The sequence below is a fragment of the Pogoniulus pusillus genome, chromosome 12 (assembly GCF_015220805.1).
Source record: "Pogoniulus pusillus isolate bPogPus1 chromosome 12, bPogPus1.pri, whole genome shotgun sequence".
Classification (NCBI taxonomy): domain Eukaryota; kingdom Metazoa; phylum Chordata; class Aves; order Piciformes; family Lybiidae; genus Pogoniulus; species Pogoniulus pusillus.
The window spans coordinates 24,682,685-24,709,826 of record NC_087275.1 but is presented as its reverse complement, the minus strand read 5'-3'; the positions used below and the strand labels follow the sequence as shown (position 1 = coordinate 24,709,826).

Here is a 27,142-nt window from a genome sequence, read left to right as displayed (position 1 = left end):
ATGTCGCATGGTTTTGTCCCGCTTCCTGCTTCATTCTGTGCCTTAATTTGATAAGAGTAAGTGAGGCAAGCAAGAAAAAACCCCACACCACTTTTGTGTTAAAGAAGGGACTTTATAACTGCCTTCTAATACCTGAAGGGATCCTACAGGAAGGCTGGAGACTTTTCATAAGGGTGTCTAGAGACAGGACAAGAGGGAATGGTTTTAAGCTGAGGGAGAGTAGGTTTAGACTGGCTCTTAGGAAGAAGTTCTTCAGTATGAGGCTGGTGAGACTCTGGAATAGGTTGCCCAGAGAGGCTGTGGATGCCTCCTCCCTGGGGATGTTCACAGCCAGGTCAGATGAGGCCTTGATCAGCCAAGTCTAGTTAAAAGACAGAGGTTGGAGTAGATGATCTCTAAGGTCCCTTCCAACCTAAGCCATTCTAAGAAAACAGGGCACATTTGCAAGATCACATTCTGTGAGTCTATGATCTGTTTAAATTAATATAACAATTTTCCTTGCTTCATTTAGCAGGAGTAGTGCAGGCAGTGTCACTGAAGATATACACTGGTGATCCTGATTTGAATATTACTGCTGGGGTTTAGTTTTGAAAGGAATATTTTCATAATATTGTTGCATTTTAATGGGACATTATCACAGAATCACAGAAGGTTAGGGGCTGGAAAGGACCTCCAAATCTCATCCAGTCCAACCCCCCTGCCAGAGCAGGATCTCCTGTACCTGATCACACAGGAATGCGTCCAGGCAGATCTTGAATATTTCCAGAGAGGGAGACTCCACAACCCCCCTGGGCAGTGTTCTGTCACCCTCACAGGGAAAAAAACTCTTTCTCGTGTTTGCAAGGAACTTCCTATGCCTCAACTTCCACCCATTGACCCTTGCCCTGTCATTGGGCATCGCCAAGAAGAGCCTGGCTCCATCCTCTTGCCATTCACCCTTTACATATTTGTAAACATGAAGGAGGTCACCTCTCAGTGTCCTCTTCTCCAGGCTAAAGAGCCCCAGCTCCCTCAGTCTCTCCTCATAAGAAGGAGTTAAGAAGTAGAAGTGCAGGTAAGACCTGCCACCTGGCAGGCAGTCCAAAAGGAGGAGGTGATGGCTCATAACCTGATCAGAGATGCTGAAAGATTTTTTTTTTCTAACAGCTTGGGCTTGGTTTTCATTTTCTGTTGGCACTTCAGGAGCTTGGAGAGCGAAAATAATATGCCTGTTTTCTGATAGCTTTAATTTCTTCTCATATTTACTTTCTTACACGGCCCAGTTCCTACAGTGATGCAGCAGAGCTGTATTTATTTGTGTTGATATTAAAATACTCATTTGAACACCAAAGTGCTTTCTTTAACACGTCTTCAATACGTGTGCAAATGTGTTTCTGAGGCACTCAACGATCTGAGTTTACCAACTACTTTGATCAAAGTAAGTTCAGTTTGCATTGTTAGGTTAGCACAAAGGAGAATTTGGCTGTATTTGAAGAGGCCTGTTGGGAGAGAGAGAGGTATGTAGAAAGGACTACTTTTCATCATCATTTAGGCATTGCATTGCTTCAAAGTATTCTGTATACAACCCAACAAATTAAGTAATAGAGCATAGTGGAAAAGAGCCATTCTGTTCTGCCTTTCTGTACCCAGCAGTTAAATAGTGGCTTTTGAATGCCCCCCCATGGAGGGGTGAGATCTGGAAACACTCAAACGTTTGGCAGCTTCCCCTTAGTTTTTCTTGGCTTCCCTTTGAATTGGGCTGGCATTTAGAAGAGAGCAAACCTACCTCTGGGCTGTAGAGATCAAGTACCTGGCAGGCATGTCTCAAACCAGGCATCTGTGAAGAATGTCAACCATGGTGATGGAGCAACAGAAGGCAAAGATGAAAAAGCATGTGACAAAAATGGCAGAGCCTCCTTAAAACAGTTACTTCAACATTTTTCATTAGCAAGTGAAGATATATAGCACAACTGCTCCTGCCAGATAACAAACTTCAGCTAATTTTCTTTGGGAGAACACATTTGCTTTTGAAGATTTGCTTTGCTTGCACTTATTTATGCATTTTTCCCTATTTATGTTTTCCTATATTCCTTTATTTATCTTCAGTAACAGGGTGTTCTGCTGTGCTCTCTCAACTGTAGCACAAAATAGTTAAGGAGAAACTTCTCCCATGTGTTAAATATTTTAGAGCCAAGACTTGAATTAATGTATAATGGGAACAACATACCTAGAACATTCCCAGTGTGCATGGGGAGTTTTAGTGAAAGGAGAACCAACTTCTGAAAGCTCTACATCCTTTTTTTGTGTGTATGGTGTACCCAGTGAGGAGGTAGCAAAAGCAGACCAAACATAACTGTTCCTACCTTACCAGGCTTCCTTCAGGTTTGTTTTCAGCCTTGCCTAGGATATACCTATGGTACATGATTTCCTAACTTTGGCCTCAGCAGCGTTCAGGCAGGAGGGCTCCCCAGCAGCCTGCTGTACTTGGAAGCCACAAGCCCATCTGTTAATATAATCCATATTAAAATGCCAGCCTTTATATTTTTATATGTTAATAAAGTAGGAGGATGTTTAAGAGGGACAGGGATCTGCTTGAGAGAGTCCAATGAAGGGCTATGAGGATGCTTAGGGGACTGGAGCACTGCCTGATGAGGAGAGGCTAAGGGACCTGGGGCTGTTTAGTCTGGAGAAGACTTGAGAGGGGATTTGATAAATGTCTATAAATCTCTGAGGGCTGGGGGTCAGGAGGGGAAGACAGGCTCTGTTCACTTGCTCCCTGTGATAGGACAAGGAGCAATGGATGGAAGCTGCAGCACAGGAGGTTCCAGCTCAACACAAGGGGGAACTTCTTTACTGTGAGGGTCACAGAGCACTGGAACAGGCTCCTAAGAGAAGCTATGGAGTCTCCTTCTCTGGAGACTTTCAAGGATGCATTCCTCTGTGACCTAAGATAGATTGTATGGCCCTGCTCTGGCACAGAGGGGTTGGACTTGATGATCAATTTGGGTCCCTTCCAACCCCTAAAATCCTGTGATCCTGTGATGTGTACCTTGGAAGTGAAAGCACTGCTCTGTGTGTTAACAATGAGGATGTCAACATGAAATGGAAAGCATAATGCCTGGTCTTTCACCGTGGAGTTCTGAGCTAAGACTGTTATTCATTTTGGTTTTCATTATACATGAGTAAGTATCAAATGTAGTTGCTTTTGCCTTCCATTGATACTGCTGCTGCTGTTCTTCCTGGGCTTCCTGGCCTTGGTACCTTAAGCCTAGTGTAGTCCCCTTGTTAAATCACAGTGTTGCTAGTGTGTCATCCTGGATTAAGAGCGAGCATCAGCTGCAGCCAGATAGGATGGCAAATTTGGGAGCAACCTTCCTGACTGGAGCCAGTCACACTACAGTCTTCATGACAGCTGCTGGCAATGTGTAGTAAGAGCTGGCAAAGTAAAATAGGGAAGATTGGTAAATGCATGTAAGAGAGTAATCAGCTAGGAATTTCTATGGCTCATGCTCAGCCTTTTAATGCCTTCTATTTTCTCTTGTTAGTAGGTGGCTCCCTGAATTGGAGCCTTTAAGGATTGTAGATGAGGCTTGAACAAGGCTGACTGGCAACAGTGCAAACGTAAATTTTACAGCAACAAGCCAAATGAAATAAAGCAGAATGATGTGTGTAATGATGGCAACATTAGCTTGCCTTGCTACTAATATGAGTGCTGGTAGGATAAATATTGAATATCTGTAAATAAACCATTGTTATACAAGCATGGACCCTCCCTTCAAACTCTAATTCTTCTTGAGAAAGAGGTGATGATTTTCCTTAATCTTTTCAACAGGCACTCTGCACTGAATCATTTGCTTTAATTGCTGTTCAAAAGCATATGGGGGGGTGGGGGTGTTTAATGCCTACTTTTTCTATTTATCTTTTCTACTTTCCAATAATTGCAGTGCTTCCATTCAAGCTTGAAAATGAAATTGCTTCCTCAACGTATTTCTTCTGTGCTGTGTGTAAACATGGCCTTTTCTAAATCAGCCCTGTTTCCAGTGAATCTCAAAGTGCACAGGGAGGCATTCTCCAGTTGTCTGAGTTACTAAAGCTTAGCTACCAGAGCTGTTCAAGAAAAGACTGGATGAGGCACTTAGTGCCATGGTCTAGTTGACTGGATAGGGCTGGCTGATAGGTTGGACTGAATGATCTTGGAGGTCTCTTCCAACCTGGTTGATTCTATGATTCTGTGATTCTATGACCCACAGAACAAACCTCATCTCTGTCTCTTACTGTGGGGAACTGATCTCACGTGGAAGGAGGATGTAGCCAGGTGAGGGTCGGTCTCTTCTCCCAGGCACCCAGTGACAGAATAAGAGGACACAGCAGTGCCAGGGCAGGTTTAGGCTGGTTAGTAGGAGGAAGTTCTTCACAGAGAGAGTGATTTGCCATTGGAATGGGCTGCCCAGGGAGGTGGTGGAGTCACTGTCCCTGAAGATGTTCAAGAAAAGACTGGATGAGGCACTTAGTGCCATGGTCTAGTTGATTGGACAGGGCTCGGTGATAGGTGGAACCGGATGATCTTGTAGGTCTCTTCCAACCTGGTTGATTCTATGATTCTCTGATCATTTTGAAATCTGATTCTTGGAGATACTTTTTTTTTCACTGAGGTGGTGTACTACCGGGCCAGTTTGTGGCAGCCTTGAGCTAAATGCAAAGAGCATTCTATGGAAGTGCAGCTTCACTTCTGCAGTCCTTCAAAGCTGCCTTTTTGTCATGTGCCGCTTTCTACCAGTCCAGCTTGTGAAGCAATCATCTTTTTTTCTGCTGAAGATAGGACTGTTCTGATGGCATAGCTTCACTTGCACAGCTGAGCATCACCTCTTTCCATGTAAAGACATTGTATCCCTGCTAAACCTGTAAAGAAGGGAGTTTATGGTCATTCTTGGTAGTAGCTGGTTTCACACAGAACACCCCTGACATCTAGATAGTTGTTTCAGGAGTGTGTCTGTCTAATTTTGAGCACTGTGCATTCTGCAGTTGCTGGTCACAGAGCACTGGAACAGGCTCCCCAGAGAGTCTCCTCCTCTGGAGCCTTTCAAGGCCTGTCTGGATGCATTCCTCTGTGACATGAGCTAGATTGTATGGTCCTGCTCTGGCAGTGAGGGTGGACTTAACGATCTCTTTGGGTGCCTTCCAAGCCCTAACATCCTGTGAACCTTTTGAGGAAAAGCAAGCCTGACTCTTAGAGGTAGAGGGGCTCCTGCAAAGCCCAAGACCTCCTGGGAAAGATTGCACAATAGCATTGCAGATGTGACCCACCAGTACCTCATGCAGTGGCAGCCTGTGCACAGTTGCCTTTGGAAACGCACCACTGGGTTGCAGGTGTGTTTTTCCGTGTGTGTGTGTGCCATGAGTGGTTCCTCCTAAACACCATGGGTCAACTAGCACTCAGGAATCCTATTCCTCATTATTAATTGCAAATTTAGGAGCTTGAGACTTCTGGTGTTGGTCCCAGCAGCACGACCTTGAATTTGGTAGTATTTAAGTTCATTGCATATCCATTACCACACATTTCAGTGCCTTGCTCTGTTATTTCTGAAGGTTATTAGGAGTATAGATGCCTGAATGCAAAGTGATTGTGGAAGTTTCACATCACTGCTGTTGTGTGCAGGGACTAACGAGCTTCTAAATAACTTGTAAAATTCTTTTCAAGTGTTCTCTCTGCTATAGCTTAACTTTGTAAGACCCAGCAGATAAACAATCCTGATAGATCTGCTTTTTCTTCGCTTCCCATAGCCAGCAAAGTGACAAATTGCTTTGGGGCTCACGCTGCTGTGGATGTTATTACTGCCTCTCATTATATTCAGAAGGAAGCTGTGTAAGATCAGCCAAGTCATAACTGCAGAAATACAATAGGCATATGGACAGTGGCAGACTAGTGCCTAGTTAAGGATGGAATTGGATTGGTACTGCTCTGCATCTGCCCAAGAGTTTTCATGTGCCAAATAGACCTGGTTGCTCTGTTTGCCCTCTGGGCCTGCTGCTGGTGATGGTGCAACGGAGAATCTTTTTTACACGTGCTGACTATGCACATGTACTAGATGGATCCAGTAAGTCTCTGGAAGATCCTTCTCTCCTAAGCCACATTGCAGTAACTCCCCTTCAGAGTTGTTTTGCAGAGTCTTTCTTGTCAGTATCTGTTCTGACAGCTTCTAAGGTATCTGCTGGCTGGCATCCATCACATGTGCTAGTGCAAAGGACTGCCTTTTTTTTTCTGTACATTTGACTCAGGATGCACACATATTTTCTTCCTCTCTAGATGCAGATGCACTGCACCTTGTGGTCGCTGTAAGCTCACTGCTGCACATATCTTACTCCTCTCTAGATGCAGATGAGCTGCACCACAAGATCACTGTAAGCTCACTGCTGCCCATATTTTCTTCCTCTCTGGATGCAGATGAGCTGCACCACAAGATCACTGTAAGCTCACTGCTGCACATATTTTCTTCCTCTCTAGATGCAGATGAGCTGCATCACAGGCTCACTGAAAGCTCACTGCTGCACATATTTTCTTCCTCTCTAGATGCAGATGTGTCCCCATGAGCTCAGTTAAAAGCAGGCTTCTCCCGAGTCAGTCTGCTTTTTTGTTCTGGTGGCCATCGACCACCATGCATCTTCTTCACAAGTGTCATGCCTAGGAGCTGTGTCACACACAAGGAATCAGTATTCAGCAAGCACAAATGACTGCAGGGCTCAAAGCCCTGCTGCATCACAGAGTAACAGAATCACAGAACCTTAGAGGTTGGAAGGAACCTCCAGAGATCATCGAGTCCAACCTCCCTGCCAAGGCAGGATCACTTAGGGAAGTTCACTCAGGAACACATCCAGGTAGGTTTTGAAAGTCCCCAAAGAAGGAAACTCTACAACCTCTCTGCTCAGCCTGTTCCAGTGCTCTGTCACCCTCACTGTAAAGAAGTTTCTCCCCATGTTGAGGTGAAATCTTCTATGTTCCAGTCTGTACCTATTGCTCCTTGTCATATTGCTGCTGACCACCAAAAAGAGATTGGCCCCATCCACTTGACACCCACCCCTCAGATATTTATAGACGTTGATCAGATCCCCTCTCAGTCTTCTCTTCTCCAGACTAAACAGCCCCAGGTTTCTTATTCCCTCCTCATAGGGAGATGCTCAAGTCCCCCATTCATGCTCATGGCTCAGCTGAGGGTGGGTTCTAAAGGCACCTCCTCTCTCTAATTATGCACTTCAGCTCGTAGAATGGGATGCTGCTTTTGATGTCTCCAAACTGTAAGTTCTTTTTCCTTAGATGCTCAGCCATGCATATTTAAAGCTGCATCTCAAAAAATCAGGTCTGAAAATTCCCATCAGAAATGTATTTTTGCATTTCATTTTAATCCAGAGATGACCATACTTCTGGCTGCAGCAGACTTTAAAAGATGCCACATCAATTAATAGAGCCACTGGCAACTAAACTGCAAACCAGAGTATTTTCTCTCATTTAATGAAGTATCTTACATAAAAGCAAGCATAAGCCTCATGATGAAGGACTTCATTTTGTTAAGATTTCCAAGTAGTTTTCTGTTAGTGCAAGGTGTAATAGAGGTGAGTTTTCCCCACAAGAATATGAGTGTTTATTATAACTATTCATTGTCTGTGTGGTCTTAGGATGGAGATCAGGTACCACATCTCATTATTCTTCCTACAAGTGGTATGTAATTAATGATTTCCTTTCAAGAATAGATATTTGCTCTACTGTATTAGAAAGACATTATTAACTTTGAGCCATGCTACAGGAATGTTTTCAGGCTCTTGTGTGGACTTCTTGGGTTGTATCCAGATCGTCATCCTGCAGCAAATAAAATGATGTCTCTTTTATGAGGGAAGGCTGAGGGAGATGGAATCATAGAATCAGTCAGGGTTGGAGGGGACCACAAGGATCATCTAGTTCTAACCCCTCTGCCATGGGCAAGCATTCCTCCCTTCCTTTCTTTCCTTCCCTCTCTTTCCTCCCTCCCTTCCTTTCTTTCCTTCCCTCTCTTTCCTCCCTCCCTTCCTTCCTTTCCGTCTTTCTTTCTTTCTTTCTTTCTTTCTTTCTTTCTTTCTTTCTTTCTTTCTTTCTTTCTTTCTTTCTTTCTTTCTTTCTTTCTTTCTTTCTTTCTTTCTTTCTTTCTTTCTTTCTTTCTTTCTTTCTTTCTTTCTTTCTTTCTTTCTTTCTTTCTTTCTTTCTTTCTTTCTTTCTTTCTTTCTTTCTTTCTTTCTTTCTTTCTTTTTGTAAGGCATCTTCATATCGAGTGGCTTAGCAGCACCTTTGGTGACTACAGCTTTGGTGATGGTTTTGTGCTTGCCTTTTTTCTGTCAATGGGCATCATTTTATTATCTTTTTGCTTTCCAAGAGGAGGTGAGTACATGAAGGAGCTGCCTTCTTCCAAAGATACAGCTCATGCCATCTTCATTGCTTACTAGCTCCAGCAGAGGTCTGTCCTGTGCAAAAGGTAACTCTAGGTTCTGTAGATGTAGTCAAAATCACCAGATGTGAGGACAGCTGTGTTGCTGACTTACAACCATCTCCATCTTGCATCATGTATTTCCTTATTGCTTTACTCATGCGTGGAAGCTCCAAGGAAGATTTATGATTGTTTTAGTCCCCTGCCTGCCTGTTGGGAGTCCAGAAGCTGAGGCAGGAGAAGATTCAAAGCCAGCCACTCCTGTTGCCTGGCAGGCTGTAAGGCAGGAACATTTTGAATGTGATCTCTTGCCTATTTTGGGAAAGCTATAAAATTTTCAGAGGTAGGCCAGTTATTTTTAAGTCTCTCTGGACATGCTTTTAAAGCAAGATTTGTTCTGGATGCTGTCAAGGTCAACCATTTTCTTTGTGAGAAAAGTTCCCTGCCTTTGGGGAAATGTCTGGTAGATCTAATTAGCTGTGTGCCTTGGTGTGCCTTGGTCCTGTCTCGTTTCCTCACAGCCTGCTAAACCTATTGCTAGACCTTTCAGCTTCAGCCGAGATGGATTGAATTAGTTCTTGTCTGCTTTCCCCTGGCTTCATCCATTTTATGTACAGACATTAGCCTACTTGAGGGGAAGACTGAAGTTGAGCTGTTCAGAGACAGAATAACTCTACCAAAATGCAAGGAGACTGGTGTCTGGAAAAGGAAGTATTGGACCTGAAGAGCTGAAAATAGCATCCAGATGGGCATTTTCCTTACATCTGACTCTTTGCTGCTGCTTTGGATCTCTTTTCTAAGGTGCACACATTTTATATTCACTTAGCAAGGCTGCAAATATGAAATGGAACAGAAAAAAAATATACCTATGATGAAATCCTGATACTGAAGGTGCCCTCCTGCATCTCAGTGCTGTGGACAAAGAACTGGTTCAGGGAATTGCTGAGCTCTTCCTGCTGCTTTTGGGCACAGTAGGGATTGCTTTGTACTCTGGATAGATCACGTTGCTTTCTGAGTTTTGCTTTGCTAGAGCTTAGGAGTCAAAATAGATGACATCTGTAGGGAATAGGAGGACATTATTTATGTAGACAAAAAAACTTTGCAACTACTGCTGCACATTGATGTTCACCTCTGAAAATGATGACCTTTAAATGCCCCATATGGAAGCCCAGAGCCACCTACACTGTACACAAGCAGAGCCAGGCAAGTGAAATGTGCTGTGACAATCTCATGTCCTGTTTAAAGTGCCACCACCTACTAGCAGCCACCACCAGGGCAGTTCTTACTTTGCTTTGGTGGCTGTCCCATTACCAGCATTGCCGTAATGCTGCTCCAGCACAAGGTTTGCCCTTCTCAACACGGAGGTCACAGGCTGAGACCCCTGGGGCTGCTCCTGTGCACTGCCAGCACAGAGCACCACCAGATCGGTGTGGTGGGCTAGGAACTGTCCCTCCCACCACTACTAGAATTTACCAGACCTGCTCAGATGGCTTGGAAGTAAGATGAAGCTCTATTTACAGCAAAGCAAAGCTTACAAGCATATACACACAAGATATTTACAAGTATTTGCAATTCTGTACAAATTAGAAAGAATACAGAAATCCTGGACAAATAAAACTCCCCAGAAGGGGCTCAAAGCTACCCCCACCTCTTTCTCCCTCTACTTTCCTAGCCATACAAATAAAACAACCAGTAGAGCTACATTTTTTTCTGTTAGCCAGGATTAGTGGAAAGATATTAGAGCAGAGTGAGGAGGAAGTGAATAGATCCAGTGTCCCAGAGCTGAATGGGACAAACTGTTAACAGTTTCTGCTCTCCACAGGCTGGGGAGGGAGCAGGACCCCAGCCTTCCAAAGAGCAGCAACTGACAGATCCACCTCCTTATACTTGGGAAGGATCTCTACCTCTAGTTATCTTTTAGAGGCAAACAGGGGTTTTGTTTTGGCTTTGATAATCCATCTTTTTCTGTTCCACTTCATATGTCTCATCTCATCTAGGGCATTGCAGGCTCCACAGCTGCCAGTTTTTTTTTCCCTGTGTCTGCTGAGGAGCTGGACTGGGCTTGTGCTTCCCTTTTAGCACAGGCTGTCATTGTCATGTCATTGCTAGGACAAATTTTAGTTCTGTAAAAGGCCACCCAGAGGCCAGGTTCTGCTGTCGAATTCTACCAGTGTAGTAGGACTGCTGCTTTCTTGTTCTACATGTGCCCATTGCTGCAGCTGTTTATAACTAAAGCTGCCCTGAATGGTGAATCTGGGCTCAGAGGGGCTTTAAATGTCAGAAGGCTTCTGGTCACTCTCCTCTGGCAGCCAGGATATCTGAAATGTTCTGTGTAACTCCAGAAGATGAGCATATCCATATATCTATCTGCTTATCTTGATGGTTTCCTAATCACTTCCCAATTTGCCACTTAATTATGTGATCATGGTCTGAATGGACACATTAAATTGTGATGGGAGTGAGGAAGTCTGCTGAGACATTGCAGGAAGTGCTCTGAGTTTGCTGTTAGACCTTTCAGATGTAAATGGACCCATCTCACCTATTGGGACTGACCCACGGGTCACACTGGTCACAGAATCAATTTGGTATGGTGGTTGCAGGTCAAAAGTGGAATTGCTTCATTCAAGTACAACTGTATAGAAGTAATTTCCACAGCCTGTTGAGACAAGAGATAGAGTTGAGAGCAGATGTGTGTAGTGATGGTGACTGGAAGGAGCAATGTGTGTTCCTGCTGCCTTGTTTTCAGGCCAGTGCTGTCCTGGTCTTCCACCTGCCTTTGTATCTTCCTACTTTTAAAGAAAATAAACTTAAACCTCAAACCAAACCAGAAGCCAGTACGTTGATTGTGTGATGGAGCAGAGAGGTAGGGATAAAAGGCATGTCTTGAAACTAGGGAAACAAGGTTTGCCTTTGGGTAGAAGTGGGTGTCAGGTTCTGCCTCAACACAAGGGGGAACTTCTTTACTAGTAAGTAAGGGTCACAGAGCACTGGAGCAGGCTTCCCAGAGAGGTTGTGGAGTCTCCTTTTCTGGAGACTTTCAAAGCCTGTCTGGATGTGTTCCTCTGTGATCTGTGTTAGACAGTACAGTCCTGCTCTGGTAGGGGGGTTGGACTCGATGATCTCTTTGGGTGCCTTCCAACCCCTAACATCCTACGATCCTATGATCCTGTGTTGGCAACGCTAGGACTTTTAGTGCTGTACAGCTGCTTGATCTTGACACACTGGAGCATAAGCCATGGGCTCAGAATATATAAGTGGAAAAGTACTGAGTTATGTAAAATAGAGGGTCAAAATGACCTTAGAGGATGTTGCAACGGATGAAACAATGTAAAGCGTGAATCTGCGGTTTTTGTTAGTCCTTGCCTATCTAGTTGCTAAGGTACAAGGTTTGTCTTGATGTCTGTATTGAGGTCTGTACTGAAGTCTGTCTTAATGACCAATTAGGATTTGGCATGACCTTTTAGCTTGTATGTTAAGGTATATAACCAAGTGCTGAAAGTACAACAAACAGAACTTAGCTTGCATTAAGCTGCTCCCCGTCTCTTCATCACAGCATTGACCTGCTCCGGCAGGGGGTTGGACATGATGATCTCTTTGGGTCCCTTCCAACCCGTAACATCCTATGATCCTATGCTACGAAAAGGTCATGAAAAGGCTTGCAGAAAGTCTTCTGCTTGTTCCTTTCCATGAGCAAAATTCCAGTCAGCTCTGCTGTGCTCCAGGATGCATCTGCAGGATGTCTTTGTGCAAACGTTCTGCACAGTCAAGCTGGCTGGGAGGTTAGACCTCCCTGTGAACTGAGGGATTGGTTTAAATCCGTGTAAATCAGAGGTCTGTTAAGAAGAAGAAGGGAAATAAACCACAGAGAGTCTTTTCTCCTTTTTCCACAGTCTGTGTGTGTGCTGTAAATTTGGATGGGGGGAAATGAAACTCTTAAAATGCATAGTGAAGGGTTAGCAATGGTGTCAAACAGCTGACAAAAATGCTTTGTGTTACAAGGCATGACTTCTCTTTCAAATGTGAAGCGTCCTGTTCATTTGGGCAGTGAATGCTTCTTTTACATCTCCCAGGGGACAGTGGTAAAGCTTTCAGCAGCTCAGGCACGGAAACCAGCCCTTTGTCGAACTGGAGGCAAGAAACTAGAAGTTATTCTGTGATTTCCAAGGCCCTCGCAGATCTCTTTTGGTCTTTGCTGATTAGCCTGCACCCTCTGAAAAAGCTTTTACTAAGAAGGAGAGGGAGAGAGGTGAGAATAGTTTTTTGTGTGGCTGGGACCAGAGGTGTTTGATGTCTGTGGGTAGGTAAAGGACTTGGTGATTTGTTATGGTGCTCTGCTGTTAGCTGGTGCAAGAGCAGAGAATCAGCACTTTTCATGCAACTGCTCTGAAAGATGGGCACGAGTTAGATTATTCCTACACCAGCCTTGGGCAGGAGAGCAGAAAGCTCTGCTAATCCTGTCCTGAAAGTGTGATCAGCCTGCTGTGGCTGATCGAGGAGAGCAGAGGAGGCTTTGAGAGACAGAGGGATGTGATGTGTTTCCCTAGCAGTGCTGCACTCTGGTGTCCTCTGAGTGGGAACCAGGTGGGGACACGTCTTCCTTACAGATCTGGGAAGTGTGGGGGAAGGAAAGGAATGAGCAGGTGAGCAGTAAAGTGCCAAAGCTGCCCGGTGATATTTTCTTTCTGGTGTGGAAAGGATGTTCTCTCTCTCAAGGCACGTTAGTTTGCTTCTATCTACCTGGTATCTTTCTGTTTCTCTTCTATTCTTTTTTTGGTTCTTCTTTTTCCCTGCATCACTTCCCCTTGTATCTTTCTTTGGAACATCTATTTTGTGTCTTCCCTCCTCCTAGCGTTTTCCTTCAGTGGTTCTGTTTGTTCACCAGGTCTGCTGAGCACAGTTCCCTTTCTGGACAGAGAGAGACGCTGCATCAGAGCCCCACTTGCTGCCACTGCCGCAGGAACAAGTCGAGCAGAGGACAAGCTCCTTTGCCTGCCAGCATGAAGCAGCAGGATGGTGGAAAGGCACAGTTGGAAGACAATGATGGGGCTGCACCCTGTGTAGTCCTTTATGAGGCAACTTAGGTGAAAAAGTCCCAAAGCTGTTTTTTCTTTCAGGAAGGCTTTCAGTGGACAAAAAGTAGCTGAAAGAGCTTGCAGCATAGCTCAGCTGGGATTTTTGAGTGCAACATAACTGGGAACAAGGATGCCCTCAAAGAACAGCTTCAGAGTAACCCTGACATAATAGTTCTGAATTTCAAGACTTCCTAGCAGTGTAAAGATGCTCAGGAGAGAAAACCTGTAAAGCAAACAGAAGAATGCTGCCAAGGCATTTATTTGGCTCCTGCCCCTCAACCCTGGCCTGGAGCAGCTAGTTAGAAGTTTTGGGAGGAATTCAGGAAGCATTTGCAGATCTGACCCTTTGTGTCCCACCTTTGGTCTTGATGTGTGTGTGTGTGTGTGCGCACGTGTGTGTGTGTGTGTGTGTGTGTGTGTGTGTGTTAGAGGTATTTTCCAACCTGTTTAATCCTGTGACTCTGTGCACAGTCCTGTAGCAGACATGACAGCATCAGGTGACGATCAGCAGATGATGATCTGTTGTGGTCACTGCTTGATGTCAGCATGCAGCACATCATGGGTTTCCTCTGTGTCCCTGCTGCTGCTGGGAGCTTGCATTTCCTGGCTGCTCTGCAGCATGGCAATCTCTGCTTGGGAGCTTTGGTCGAGAGGCTGAGTGCTCCCAGGACCCACCAGTGTCCTCCTGCCCTTTGTTAAAGGGGGCAAGCTTCTGCACAGCCAGGGGGAGTCACTTGCTCAAGTAATGTACTGCATGGGATGTCTGTACTCCTGGCACTTTGCCTTTAAGAAGGACAGGACATCAAGCAGCAAATTTTCGTGGTTCAGGTATTGTTTGTGACAAAACTCAGGGGGTGTGACATGACAGCAGTTACTGCTGGCTTTCAGTAAGAGTGATGGAGTTGGCCACTTCTCTCAGGGCACTGCAGGAGCAGAGAGCCTGTTCCGGCAGATGGCATGCTGCATCCTCCCTTGGAAGTCATCAGCTTTGCAATGATTAGTCCTAGACTTTTGTCCTCCAGTGGCAGTCTTAATGCAACATCTCCAGATGCTTGAAATTAATTTTCCCTGTCCATCCCTCCGGAGTTAGTGAAAGTCTTGAGGCTTTCTTCTGCCAGCACACCAGCAGCAATGAATCTCTTCAAGGATTGCTGTGTGCTGAATTTGGATGCCTTCCCTGGTAGCTCCTGACAGCTCTCTCCTCTTGCTTTGCAGATCACAGGCGTTATCCTCCTTGCAGTCGGCGTCTGGGGCAAGCTTACCCTTGGCACATACATCTCTCTCATCGCTGAGAACTCCACCAATGCCCCCTATGTGCTCATCGGGACGGGTACCACAATCATCGTCTTTGGGCTTTTCGGCTGCTTCGCCACTTGTCGCGGCAGCCCATGGATGCTGAAACTGGTAAGCGTGCCAGAGTGCCTTAAGCCAGAGGGGAAGGGGTTTTGTTGATGCACTGGGATTCCCCCCAGCCCCTGCCAAGCTTCACCAGATGTTAACATGTTTCTTCAGGCACATGAGCCAGATTTTATTATCTTAATGTTCAGCATGGGCATCTTTTGGATGAAGAAGGAGAAAAAAATTCTTTGCCAAAGCCAGTTGAGTATGAATGAATTTTGCTACCACATGGTGTACAAGCCCATGTATGGTTTGGAGCAGGGTGAAATACTGCTGATGAATTACTCCATGAGTAGTTCTGTTATCATGCTGCTTTTCTGTGAACCAGACAACAGGTATATTTCCAGTCTTAAAACATACCCTAATCATCATAAATGTGATGTTCATTGGGAGGATGGATTTTTAAAGGGTCATTTTAGTACTCTGACTTGAAACCTCTGGGAAAATTAGTTAGTATCTTCAGAAAATACAGGGAGGACATGGATCTGATGGAGTGAGTCCAGAGGAGGACCACAAAAATGATCAGGGAGTTAGACCACCTCTGCTACAAACACAGGCTGAAGGAGCTGGGGTTGTTCAGCCTGGAAAAGAGAAGGCTCCAGGGAAACCTAATAGCAGCCTTCCAGTACTTGAAGAGGGCCTACAGCAAGAATGGAGACTGTGTACAAGGGCCTGTGGTGATAGAATCAGTGCAATGGCTTCAAATTAGAGAAGAGTAGATTTAGATTGGATGTTAGGAACAAGCTCTTTGCTGTGAAGGTGGTGGAACGCTAGAACAAGTTTGTCAGGGAGGTAGTTGAGGCCCCATCCCTGGTCATAGTCAAGGTCAGGCTGAACAAAGCTTTGAGTAACCTGATTTAGTTGCAGATGTCCCTGATCACTGCAGAGGAGTTGGACCTTTAGAAGTCACTTCCAACCCAAACCATTCTGTGATTCTATAAGAGCACATCAGCCTTTCTTTTTCTGCTTTCACTAGAATAAAAACAAGACAGCCCCAGAAAACACAGCTCTGTATGGTATGTTTGTCCTCATCCCAAAAGCATCATGGACTCAAGGTGCACTAAGCAGAGGTACAGCCTCTGTCCTTCAGTCCAGTTTTGCTCCTGCCCTTCTATGTCTGTTCTGAGTTTTCCATCCCACCTTAAAGTGCAAAGTAACTATAGCTGAAGCAAGCCTGCATGGCAAATGTATTTCCAGACATATTCAGGAGCAAAATGATTTGAAGGGTGGAAACAGCCCTCGTGAAGCACAGAGGTGGTGCTTGACAGGACAATGCATCTCCTGCTACAAGATTTTGGGGGATGATTTCAAAGGAGATGGGATGATTCTTGCCCAGTCTGAGCCACATTTTCAAGAAGGACATTTGGGATGCCCGATGACAGGATAATGGGTGGAAGTTCAGGCATAGGAAGTGCCATGGAAACATGAAGGGAAATGTTTTTCCCTGTGAGGGTGACAGAAGACTGGAACAGGCTGCTCAGCAGGGTTGTGGAGTCTCCCTCTCTGGAGATATTCAAAACCTGCCTGGATGCATTCCTGTGTGATCTGCTCTAGGTGATCCTGCTCTGGCAGGGCAGTTGGGCTGGATGATTTTTGGAGATGCCTTCCAGCCCCTGACATTCTGTGATTCTGTGATTAAAGAGAGTTCATTTCTGCAGCTGGTGGCACAGTAAGGGCGAGGTAGCAGCTGCAAATCCAGCAGCAGGTTATGTGCTCATTGTCAGCTGTCGTAGGTGCACCGCTGCTGTCTCTTGCTGGTGGTGTTGGGGTTACTGCAGCCCAGATGAGAAAGGGATAAAGGTGAGTGACAATATAAATCCACAGGAAATCAGGCTCTAGTAGTTGCTCCACAAGTCATGTCACTGTTTTAAAGGTGTGCCACTGATGGTGGCACCTCCTGTTCCAGGCAAATGGCTTTATTCTCATTGCACTTGTAAGAAACACTGCAACAACTGCCTCTCCTGAACAGAACAAGCAGTGGATTGACAGCTACATTAATTGGAGAGAATGGTTTTTCTAGTCCTGCCTTTGCTGTTGTCCTTTCTTCTTCCACAACTATGCATTACAAAGTAATTTGTCCTTTTTTTTCCCCCCCACTAAATTTTGATAGGACTGAACTTAATGCTTCCTTTTCAATTAGCTGTTATTTAGCACGTGGAGAAAAAAGGTGATGTTCACACCAACCAATTAAGCCTGCCATCTCATTTTGCTGGGATCTGTTTCTTTCTTTGCCTTCTTTTATCTCTGATTGGGTTTATTTTCAGTAGTTGACCCTGGCTGGATGTCAGGTGTCCAACAAAGTGACTTTATGACTTCCCTCCTCAACTGGGCAAGGGAGAGAAAACACAGCAAAAGCCTTTTGTGTCGAGGTAAGGACAAGGAGGGATCAGTCTCCAATTCTTCTGGGCAAAATAGACTCAACTTGTGGAAAAATGAATGTAATTTATTACCCATCAGAGTCAGGTGATGAGAAATATAAAACTAAACCTTAAAGCACACTTACTCCACCACCCCTCCCTTCTTCCTGGGCTTGACTTTGCTCCTGAATTCTCTACCTCCTCTGCTCCACCAGCACAGGGGGATGGGGAGTGGATGCTGTGGTCAGTTCATCACATGTTAACGCTGCTGCTCCTTCCTCCTCAGGAGGAGGACTCCTCACACTCTTCCCCTGTTCCAGCATGGGGTCCCTCCCACGGGTGACAGTTCTCCATGAACTTCTCTGATGTGAGTCCTTCCCACAGGCTGGAGTTCTTCACACACTGCTCCAGCATGGGTCTCTTCCATGGCATGAAGGCCTTCAGGAACAGACTGCACCAGTGTGGGTTCCCCAGAGGGCCACAGGTCCTGCCAGCAAACCTTCTCCAGTGTGGACTCTCCTCTGCAGGTCCTGCAAACAGCCTGCTCCAGCATAGCCTTCCCATGGGATTACAGCCTCCTTCGGGCATGTCCACCTGCTCTGATGTGGAGTCTTCCATGGGCTGCAGGGAGATGTCTGCACCACTGTTAACCTCCATGAGCTGCAGGGGGACAGCCACTGTGGTCTTCACCAGAGGCTGTAGGGGAATATCTGCTCCAGTGCCTGGAGCGCCTCTCCCCCTCCTTCTTCACTGACTGGTGTTCACGTGGCTGTTTTTCTCACACAGTCTCTATCCCAGCAGCTGTTTCTCAGCAGTTTTTTCCCCTCCTTTTAAATATGTTAAGACAAAGGTGCTATCACTGTTGCTGAAGAGCTTGGCCTTGGCCAGTGACAGGTCTGTCTTGGAGCTGGCTGGCATTGACTCTATCAGACATGGGGAAAGCTTCTAGGAGCCACCCCTGTAGCTCCACCACTACCACAGAAACACAGAATGTTAGGGGCTGGAAGGGACCTCCAAATCTCATCCAGTCCAACGCCCCTGCCAGAGCAGGATCACCTGTACCAAATCACACAGAAACACATCCAGGCAGGTCTTGAATATGTCTAGAGGGAGAGACTCCACAGCCCCCTGGGCAGCCTGTTCCAGTGTTCTGTCACCAAAGGAAAAAAGTCTTCCTTGCCAGAGAAACCCACTACAAACAGTTTACACTGAAAGCATATCCAAGGCTTGCTTAGCACTGGACGCAAATGCTTCTACAGCCAAGCACAGGTCTTGGCTTAGCCAAGTGTTTGAGACATCTGTCTAGTATGACATGTTAGTATTGCCAGTGACATCAGTGGTTCAGTTCATTCACTGGACAAACTTCAGGAATCAGCAAATCCCAGTCTAGAAAGGAGATAGATAATTTCCACCTAAAACACCTGGAGAAGCCTGTTTGCTTTAGCAGAGTGCCATGCATGAGGGGTCTGTTTGTATTCCTTACTGCGAGCTCAAAACCTGAGCCAGTTGGGTCCCCCTGTGGCATGTGAGTGTGTTTTAATTTCTCTGAGGACACCAAGAAATGTGGGAACAGAAAGGCCAGAGAACTCAGTCATTACACCATACATGTAATTTGTGAGTTGTATCAACACATATGTTCATTCAGGCAAGAACCTGCATATCACCTCCAAAAGGCCTTTGGTTGCTTAGCATCTCTGGAGGGTATCCAGAGCAGAAAGTTAACTGTGATAACTGAGCAGTAGCTGTGCTGAGACAAAAGCCTGTCACATTCTGATTTCTCTTGCCTCCTTCCTTTTCAGTATGCCATGTTCTTGTCCCTGGTGTTCCTGGCTGAGCTAGTGGCTGGCATTTCAGGGTTTGTGTTTCGCCACGAGGTAGGTGGAAATGTGCTGAGTCTGCATATGGCAGTGCCTCCCTGGGCAGGAGCTGCTGAGAAGTCCTCTGGAGTGTGGAGGATGTGCAAGTCACTGAGCTCGGCAGCTCCATACACATCTCCAGGGATGTGGCTGATGGGCAACAAAAACAGCTCTGAAAAACTGATGCAATTCCAAATGAAGAGATTTAGCCAGAGCTTCCTGGCCTCAGCTGCCTGGTAATATACTCTGGAGCTACTGTTTTTTGTGCATCACATCATGTAAGATCTTTTATGTATGCTGAAGGCTGCAAAATAGGTTAGATGCTTCTGTTAAACAGCCCTTCAGCCAGGCAAGGGCTTATTCAAGGCAGAGAGCACTGCTGCACTAGTGCTCCATGTTTGGTACATTCTGCTTTCCTTCTTTGGGGTGAGTGAGTGGGATGGGATTTTGTTTCTATCCTGAGAATAAGGAAAGATTAGAAATACAGTGAGACAGGAAACTGGGACACGAAGAAGCTTTTAAAAAGCATGATAGTTTAGATTTGTAGTAGCACTTCTGCTTTATCCACTGTAATCAAGCCTGGCTCTGCCTTTAAGTCCATGGAGCAATGTGCCATTAGTGCTGAACCAGGACAAGCCTACCCAGAGACCCTTCTTGTCTCTTCATGTGAACTTGTTTTCTAGTCTCCTCTTCTGACACCCTTGCTATAGGCTTGTCTGCCCTGGCAAGTGCTGGGTGGTTTTTAATTTGATCCTGAAATACTTGTCCATCTGCTGAGCATTGACCCAACCTGCAGCAGCCTCAGTGTCAGGCTACTGCTCCCTTTTGAGAAAGGCAATCTCATGAAGGTCACAGCCATGTGGGTTGCCCAAATCCTCTGCCAACCCAGCTAAAGTGCCATTCCCAGTGATGTGCCTGACCTTCTCCAGCTGAAAGACCTCTTGTTGTTTATCCAGACACCTTTGGTGCTGCCTGGTCGGGTGACTCATGTCTTCTGATGCCACTGGCCTCTGTCACCAAGGCATCTGCACAAGTTTCAGCTCCCATTGGGCAACTGTGAGCAAAGAGAAGCACACAGTACCCTTCAGACTTAGTGCTGGAACAAAGTGCTTGGGCAAATGCTTCACAGGATGTCTCTCTTACAGATTAAGTCATTTTCTGATCTGAAAAATGTAGCACTTTGCTGGGGTAGTTTTCTGTGTCCGATAGACCCCACTTGAGGAACAGCAGGACAGTTACAGGGGAACTCTGCCAGCTCTGAAAACACACTTGAAAAGGAGAGGGAAGGACTAGTTTGGGTGCCTTTCTAGGTTTGGGAATACCTTTGCTTCCTGCAGAAGCAGTTTCAGGTGTGCCAGTTTTTGTTCCTCTCACGGGCTGTGCTTTGTCTCTCCCTCACAGATCAAGGACACTTTCCTTAGGACGTACACTGAAGCAATCCAGAATTACAACAAGAACGATGAGCGGAGCCATGCAGTGGATAACGTACAGGAAAGTGTAAGTCTAGAACTGGGTGTTAAAGGCTGTGTTTGGATTTGGTCACAGAACAGGAAGTGTGGATGGCTCAGTCTGCAAGCTGTGTATGACACTCACAGAGTCATAGAGTTGTTTCAGTTTAGAAAAGACCTCTAAGATCACAGAATCATACAATTGTCAGGGTTGGCAAGGGTCATCTAGCTTCAACCCCCCTGCCTTGGGCAGGGACACTTCACACTGGATCAGGTTGCTCAGACCCACATCCAGCCTGGCCTTAAAGACCTGCAGGGATGGGGTTTCCACCACCTCCCTGGGCAACCTGTTCCAGTATCTCAGCACTGTTGTGGTGAAGGACTTCTTCCTAACATCCAATCTGAATTTTCCCACTTTTAGTTTTGCTCCATTCCCCCAGTTCTATCGCTACCTGACACCTTAAAAAGTTGCTCACCAGCTTTCCTGTAGGCCCCCTTCAAATAGTGAAATGGCACAATAAGCTCTCCTCAGAACCTTCTCCCCTCCAGACTGAACTACCCCAACTCACTCTGTCTCAAAAGGAGAGGGGCTGCAGCCCTCTATTCATCCTCATGGCCCTACTCAGGACACATTCCACCATGTCCAGATCTTTCCTGTAACAGGGGCTCCAGAACTGGATGCAGTACTCCAGGTGGAGTCTCACCATAGTGGAGTAGATGGTGAAATTCACCTCCCTCGACCTGCTGGACACACTTCTCTTGATGCAGCCCAGGATATGGGCCTGATCACAGAATCACACAGAATCACAGAATTAACCAGGTTGGAAAAGACCTCTAGGATCATCGAATCCAACTTGGTGGTCTACCTAACACCATCTTGGCCATTAAATCACCTCCCAAAGTGCCATGCTTACATGGTTTTTGAACACCTCCAGAACTGGTGAGTCCACCACCTCCCTGGAAAAACTATTTCAAAGCCTGTCCACTCTTCCAGTAAAGAATTTTTTCCTAATATCCAATCCAAACCTCCCCTGTCACAACTTGAGGCCATTTCCTGTAGAAATTGCAAGCAAAATTAGAGGCTGGCAAAAGTGATCTAACATAAAAATATTTCAACTGATCTGCCTGTCCATGATGCTTGAGTTTTAATGAACAAGCAACCTAATAAGGACAGAGCCTGTCCCAATAGCTTGTTGTTGGTCCCAGATCTTGAATTAGGTTAGGGGTGTCAATAGGATTATGAGATTTTGTATATCTGAGCTGAGACAGGATTTTATAATGTAGCATCCTGTATCACTGATAAACTACAGCACTTCTCTTCACATAGAATCATAGAATCAACCAAGTTGGAAGAGACCTCCAAGATCATCCAGTCCCACCTAGCACCCAGCCCTAGCCAGTCAGCTAGACCATGGCCTCATTCAGTCTTTTCTTGAAGACATCCAGGGACGGTGCCTCCACCACCTCCCTGGGCAGCCCATTCCAAAGCCAATCACTCTCTCTGCCAACAACTTCCTCCTAACATCCAGCCTAGACCTCCCCTGGCACAACTTGAGACTGTGTCCCCTTGTTCTATTGCTGGTTGCCTGGGAGAAGAGGCCAACCCCCACCTGGCTACAATGTCCACACAAATACAATAAGAGGCTGGCAAAGGAGACAGAGTCACAGAATGTATCTGGTTGAAAGAAACCTCAAAGATCATCCAGTCCAACCCTCAACACAGCACTCAGGGTCAACACTGAACCATGTTCCTATGCACCAGCTCCACAGGCTGATTGAACACCTCCGGGGACAATGACTCCACCACTGCCCTCTCTGGAGATATCCAAGACCTGCCTGTAGTGGTTTGGGTGTTCCTCATCCCCCCACACTTTGGAAATCACCCAGGCTAGACTCAGCTGGCTCTGGAAATTTGAATGAAGCTTATATTTACAGCTTAGCAGAATATACAAGCAGATATTTACAGTATACACAGTTACATACAGAAATACACAAGGTAAAAGGTAATACAGAAACACAACAGCCCTCCCTGAAAACTCAGTCCCCGGGGGGGGGCTCCCAGCTGCCCTTCCACCTTCTCCCACCCATCTCAACCTTACCCCAGTCCCAAGGAAGAATGGAGGTTCAGCCAGGGGTTTAGAAAGCAAAGTGGATTAATCAGAGAGATGGCAGAGAGGCTAGAGAGAGAAATGCAGCTCAGGCAATGCCCCAAGCAGAAGTGCCTTATCTATGTTTGGATTCTTGTTCTTATACCTCTCAGCAAGCCTATGAGTGAAGTAGACATCACCCTTGTTTCCCTTTCACAGCCTGTAATCTAGTTCTTCTCACCAAAACATTCTAGCTAGCTTCAAACGAGCACACCACCTCAACACATTCCTGTGTGATCTGGTATAGGTGATCCTGCTTTGGCAGGGAGCTTGGACTTGGATGATCTTTGGAGGTCCCTTCCAACCCCTGACATTCTGTGATCCTGTGCTCATAAAGCACTTCTTTATTTGTTTTTTTAGAAGCTTGTCTTCTGTAAATGACATAGGTGATACTGTTGTGATAAATGGGGCAGGGGTTGGTATCTACTTCTTAGAACTGGAGGTCTTGCTAGGTGGGCAGCAGTGATTCTGTACCCCTTTTAATTCTGCCTTATTTGTTCATTTGCTCGTTTGTTTTAAATCTGTCTTCTGTTCCTTGTAGCTGAGCTGCTGCGGCATTCAGAGCTACACCAACTGGAGCACCAGCCCTTACTTCTTCAAGCATGGCATCCCTACAAGCTGTTGCATGAACTCCAGTGATTGTAATACTCAGGATCTGCGCAACATGACCGTGGCTGCCACTAAAGTAAACCAGAAGGTACCGGTGACGTTGTGCCAGAGGCAGTTGTTGTGAAACCATCACACCAGTGGAGCAGTTAGCCACTTAACAATTGCATTTCATTTCAGATGGTTCACTGATAACTTGTGTTGAGATGGAGTGATGGTAAGCATGGGCTTTGACCCCCACTTGATTTCAGGTTCTATAAGCTGGCCTCTCTGAAATGGCCAGCTGTAGCAACATTTCTGATGAGGAGAGGATTTGCTCCTCTTCCTCACAGCAGAGGTCGAGGCACAGCACTGCACACAGAGGCAATGCTGGCTGGGCACAGGATCGTCTGAATGCCACCTGCTCAACTGCCATTGAGGATTAGGTTGATCAGCACTTCCTTCTAGGTTTCATAGAATCAGAGAATCAGTCAGGGATGGAAGGGACCACAAAGATCATCTAGTTCCAACCCTCCTGCCATGGGCAGGAGCACCACTCACAGGGGAGTAGGACTGGTTGATCTTTTGAGGTCCTTTCCAGCCCTTGACATTCTGTGATTCTGTGGTAGATTAATTCAGAGATTCAGATAATGGTTTAGGCTGGAAGGGACTGGGGACCTTTAAGATCATCCAGTTCCAACTCCCCTGCCATGGGCAGGGACACCTTCCACTAGATCAGGTTGCTCAGAGCCTGATCCCACATGGTTTTGAAGACCTCTAGAGAGGGGGTATCCACTACCTCCCTAGGCAACCAGTTCCAGTGTCTCATCACCCTCACTGTACAGAATTTCTTACTAATCTCCAGTATACATTTGCCCTCCTCAAGCTTCATTCCATTCCCTCTCATTCTACACTACAAGCCCTTGTAAAAAGTCCCTTCCCAGCTTTCTTGTAGGCCCCTTGCAGGTACTGGAAGGCCACTGTTAAGCTCTCCCCAGAGCCTTCTCTTCTCCAGACTGAACAGCCCCAGCACTCACAGCCTGTCTGTGTGTTAGAGACAAAAGGCAAATACATATTGTCTGTGTTGTGGAAGACCCTTGTTACCCTACCTGTGGATAAGTATAGTGGGGATACATCTTTTTGGTGGATCTTGCAAAACTCTTGAGTAGGACAAGTTCTCTATGAGCTAATCAAATCACTAGCAGTTTGTGCAGACTAATGGTGAGTTATCTGAAGAGGATTAAACTAATGATCTAATTACAGGACTAAGAGAAAACATTCATGCATTTTCTTTGCCAATTCTGCCACAAACTTGCTCAGTGACCTTGGGTAAATCGTTTGATCTGTTTCTTCATCTCAGACAGGACTAACACCTATCTTTAAGAGCTCTCATTAGGATTATCTAATTGATGTTCATCCAGTGGTTTTAATCTTCAGAGTTCATTACCAACAAACCTCAAGAAGTACTCCTCTCTAAAATCCTAGTAAAGGAGCAGGTGCTTGAAGTCAAATGGTCAGATACTCCATAAATTGTCACTTCTGTCCTCTGAAGTGGACATCAACACCTGGATGTGCATAGACAGTGCTTTCTGTACTTGTGTGCTGTATATCCAACTCTTGGGTGCTTCTTGTACTCTCATTCCATGCAAAGAAAGGACTGAGCAATGAAGCCACATTTATGGAGTGTTCTCTGGGAAACAGATTATTGTGATTTGGGAAAACACAGTCTTCAGATGAGGAGAGTGATCAAAACTTGCACTTTTTTTTAACAAGCTCTTCTGTCTCACATTACCATTGCTGTTAGATGTTGCATCTCTTGAAGGCTGTGGAGCAGCAGAGATTTCAGAAGAGCTAGGAAGACATTGAGCCATGTCAGACAGAGTAAAAGCACTGCTTGAGAAATCTAATCTCATTTCATAACATGTAAGACACACAACTGTAGATGCTTGATGTGTTAAATAAACAAGCTTGAATCTGACATGCTGTAGAATCATAGAATCAGTCAGGACTGAAAGGGACCACAAGGATCATCTAGTTCCAACTCCCCTGCCATAGGCAGGGACACCCTACCCTAGAGCAGGCTGGCCACAGCCTCAGCCAGCCTGGACTTAAACACCTCCACAGATGGGACCTCAACCACCTCCTTGGGCAACCCACTGCAGGCTCTCACCACTCTCATGCTGAACAACTTCCTCCTCACGTCCAGTCTGAATCTCCCCACCTCCAGCTTTGCTCCATTCCCCCTATTCCTGTCACTCCCTGAGAGCCTGAAAAGTCTCTCCCCAGCTTTATTGTAGCCCCCTTCAGGTATTGAAGGGCCACAATAAGATCACCTCGCAGCCTCCTCTTCTCCAGACTGAACAGCCCCAACTCTTTCAGCCTGTCCTTGTAGCAGAGGTGCTCCAGCAAGATGTACAAGATGTAATTAATATGTACACTTAAAAAAATCAGAAATTAATTACAGCTGTGCTGGTCCTCAGCTACTATTAGATGTACCTCTTCATTACTCTCAGGATTAAATAAAATGTCTTTAGTTATTGTAAAAGAGGTTCAAGAATTGGTACAGTGTAGTTCACAAATGGCCTGTCTCTAACAAGGGACACTGTCCCTTCCCTTCTGCCTGCTCTTTTTTCAAGCACCTAATGCTCCCAGGTCATGTAAAGTCTTCCTGCAGCATTTGCAGAAGTGAGTGGGGAGTGGATGGACGGGGAATGTGGAGACACTCCTCTGTTACAGGATGGGAGGCCAAACCAAGAAAGGGATCTCACTGTTTTTCCTAACTTCTGATAAAGTGAATGAAGTTCTAACTTCAAATAAAATGCCCTGGGATTGACCTTAAACTGAGAGGGGTGTTGGTCATTTGAGGAAGCATGGCAAAGGGGGTTGAGAGGTGGCTCTGGGTTGTGTATGCAGATGGCTGAATAATGAAAGAAAAAATAGATGCTAGCTCACTTTCTTTATCTTTCTTTCTTTCTTTCTTTCTTTCTTTCTTTCTTTCTTTCTTTCTTTCTTTCTTTCTTTCTTTCTTTCTTTCTTTCTTTCTTTCTTTCTTTCTTTCCTTCCTTCCTTCCTTCCTTCCTTCCTTCCTTCCTTCCTTCCTTCCTTCCTTCCTTCTTTCTAGTTTTGTATCTCTTGCTTAGATTCATTTAGGCACTACTAACAAGAAAAGCTAATTTCAGATGCTTTTTTGGGGGGTAGTTAAGAGAGGGGAGCATCTTGGTGAAAATTCCTATACTGAGGGGAGCATCTCAAAAAAGACTGCCCAAGAGGAGGGCAGAAATGTGTATGAATCTTCTGGCTCCAATGTAAATTGAGGCACAATGAATGTAGTCAGATGGTGGAGTCAGAGTCTGAGCTAGAAAAGGAAAATCAAGTTTGGGGAGCAGGACTGGGAATTTAATGTCTAAGAGCAAACGAACCAAGAAGCTTCATACAAACCCCTCAACAACTTTGTTATATGTTTTAAAGTTGTGTATTGTTCAGTAGCTTGCCTGGAATCCTTTGACAGGAGAAGGCAACCAGAATGCCTCACTGGACACCTGAAGCATGCTTGTGTTAAATATCTGGAGTAATAGGAAGTCAGCATCAGTTTTCCATTGACATCTGTATTGTGTTAAACCTTCACGTCGTTACTGGGGTGGGTTCAGGTCAAAGTTGTATTCATGTGGTTTTAAACACTGCAAGTTGGCTTGCTTTCATAAGACCTCTAAAAACTGAGTGCAACATCCCATTTAGCTTTTAAAACTACTGACCCACGTTTGCTACTAAAAAGAAGTGGGTTTGCCACCACTTTTCCATCCTTCACTCGGAATTGCTATTAAATAGCAAGATAAGGTCACTGTTGGAAATTACA

General features: G+C 45.5%; 1 protein-coding gene across 1 annotated transcript in view; it reads left to right on the top strand.

Annotated features, from left to right (window-relative positions):
- The window catches only part of TSPAN7 (tetraspanin 7), a 111,587-nt gene that overhangs the window by 67,036 nt on the left and 17,409 nt on the right, over positions 1-27,142 (top strand). Inside the window, exons 2-5 of the mRNA XM_064151927.1 lie at positions 14,714-14,902; positions 19,053-19,127; positions 20,511-20,606; positions 23,246-23,401. Of these exons, the coding sequence (XP_064007997.1) occupies positions 14,714-14,902; positions 19,053-19,127; positions 20,511-20,606; positions 23,246-23,401 (516 nt within the window). The remainder of the gene's footprint in view (positions 1-14,713; positions 14,903-19,052; positions 19,128-20,510; positions 20,607-23,245; positions 23,402-27,142) is intronic.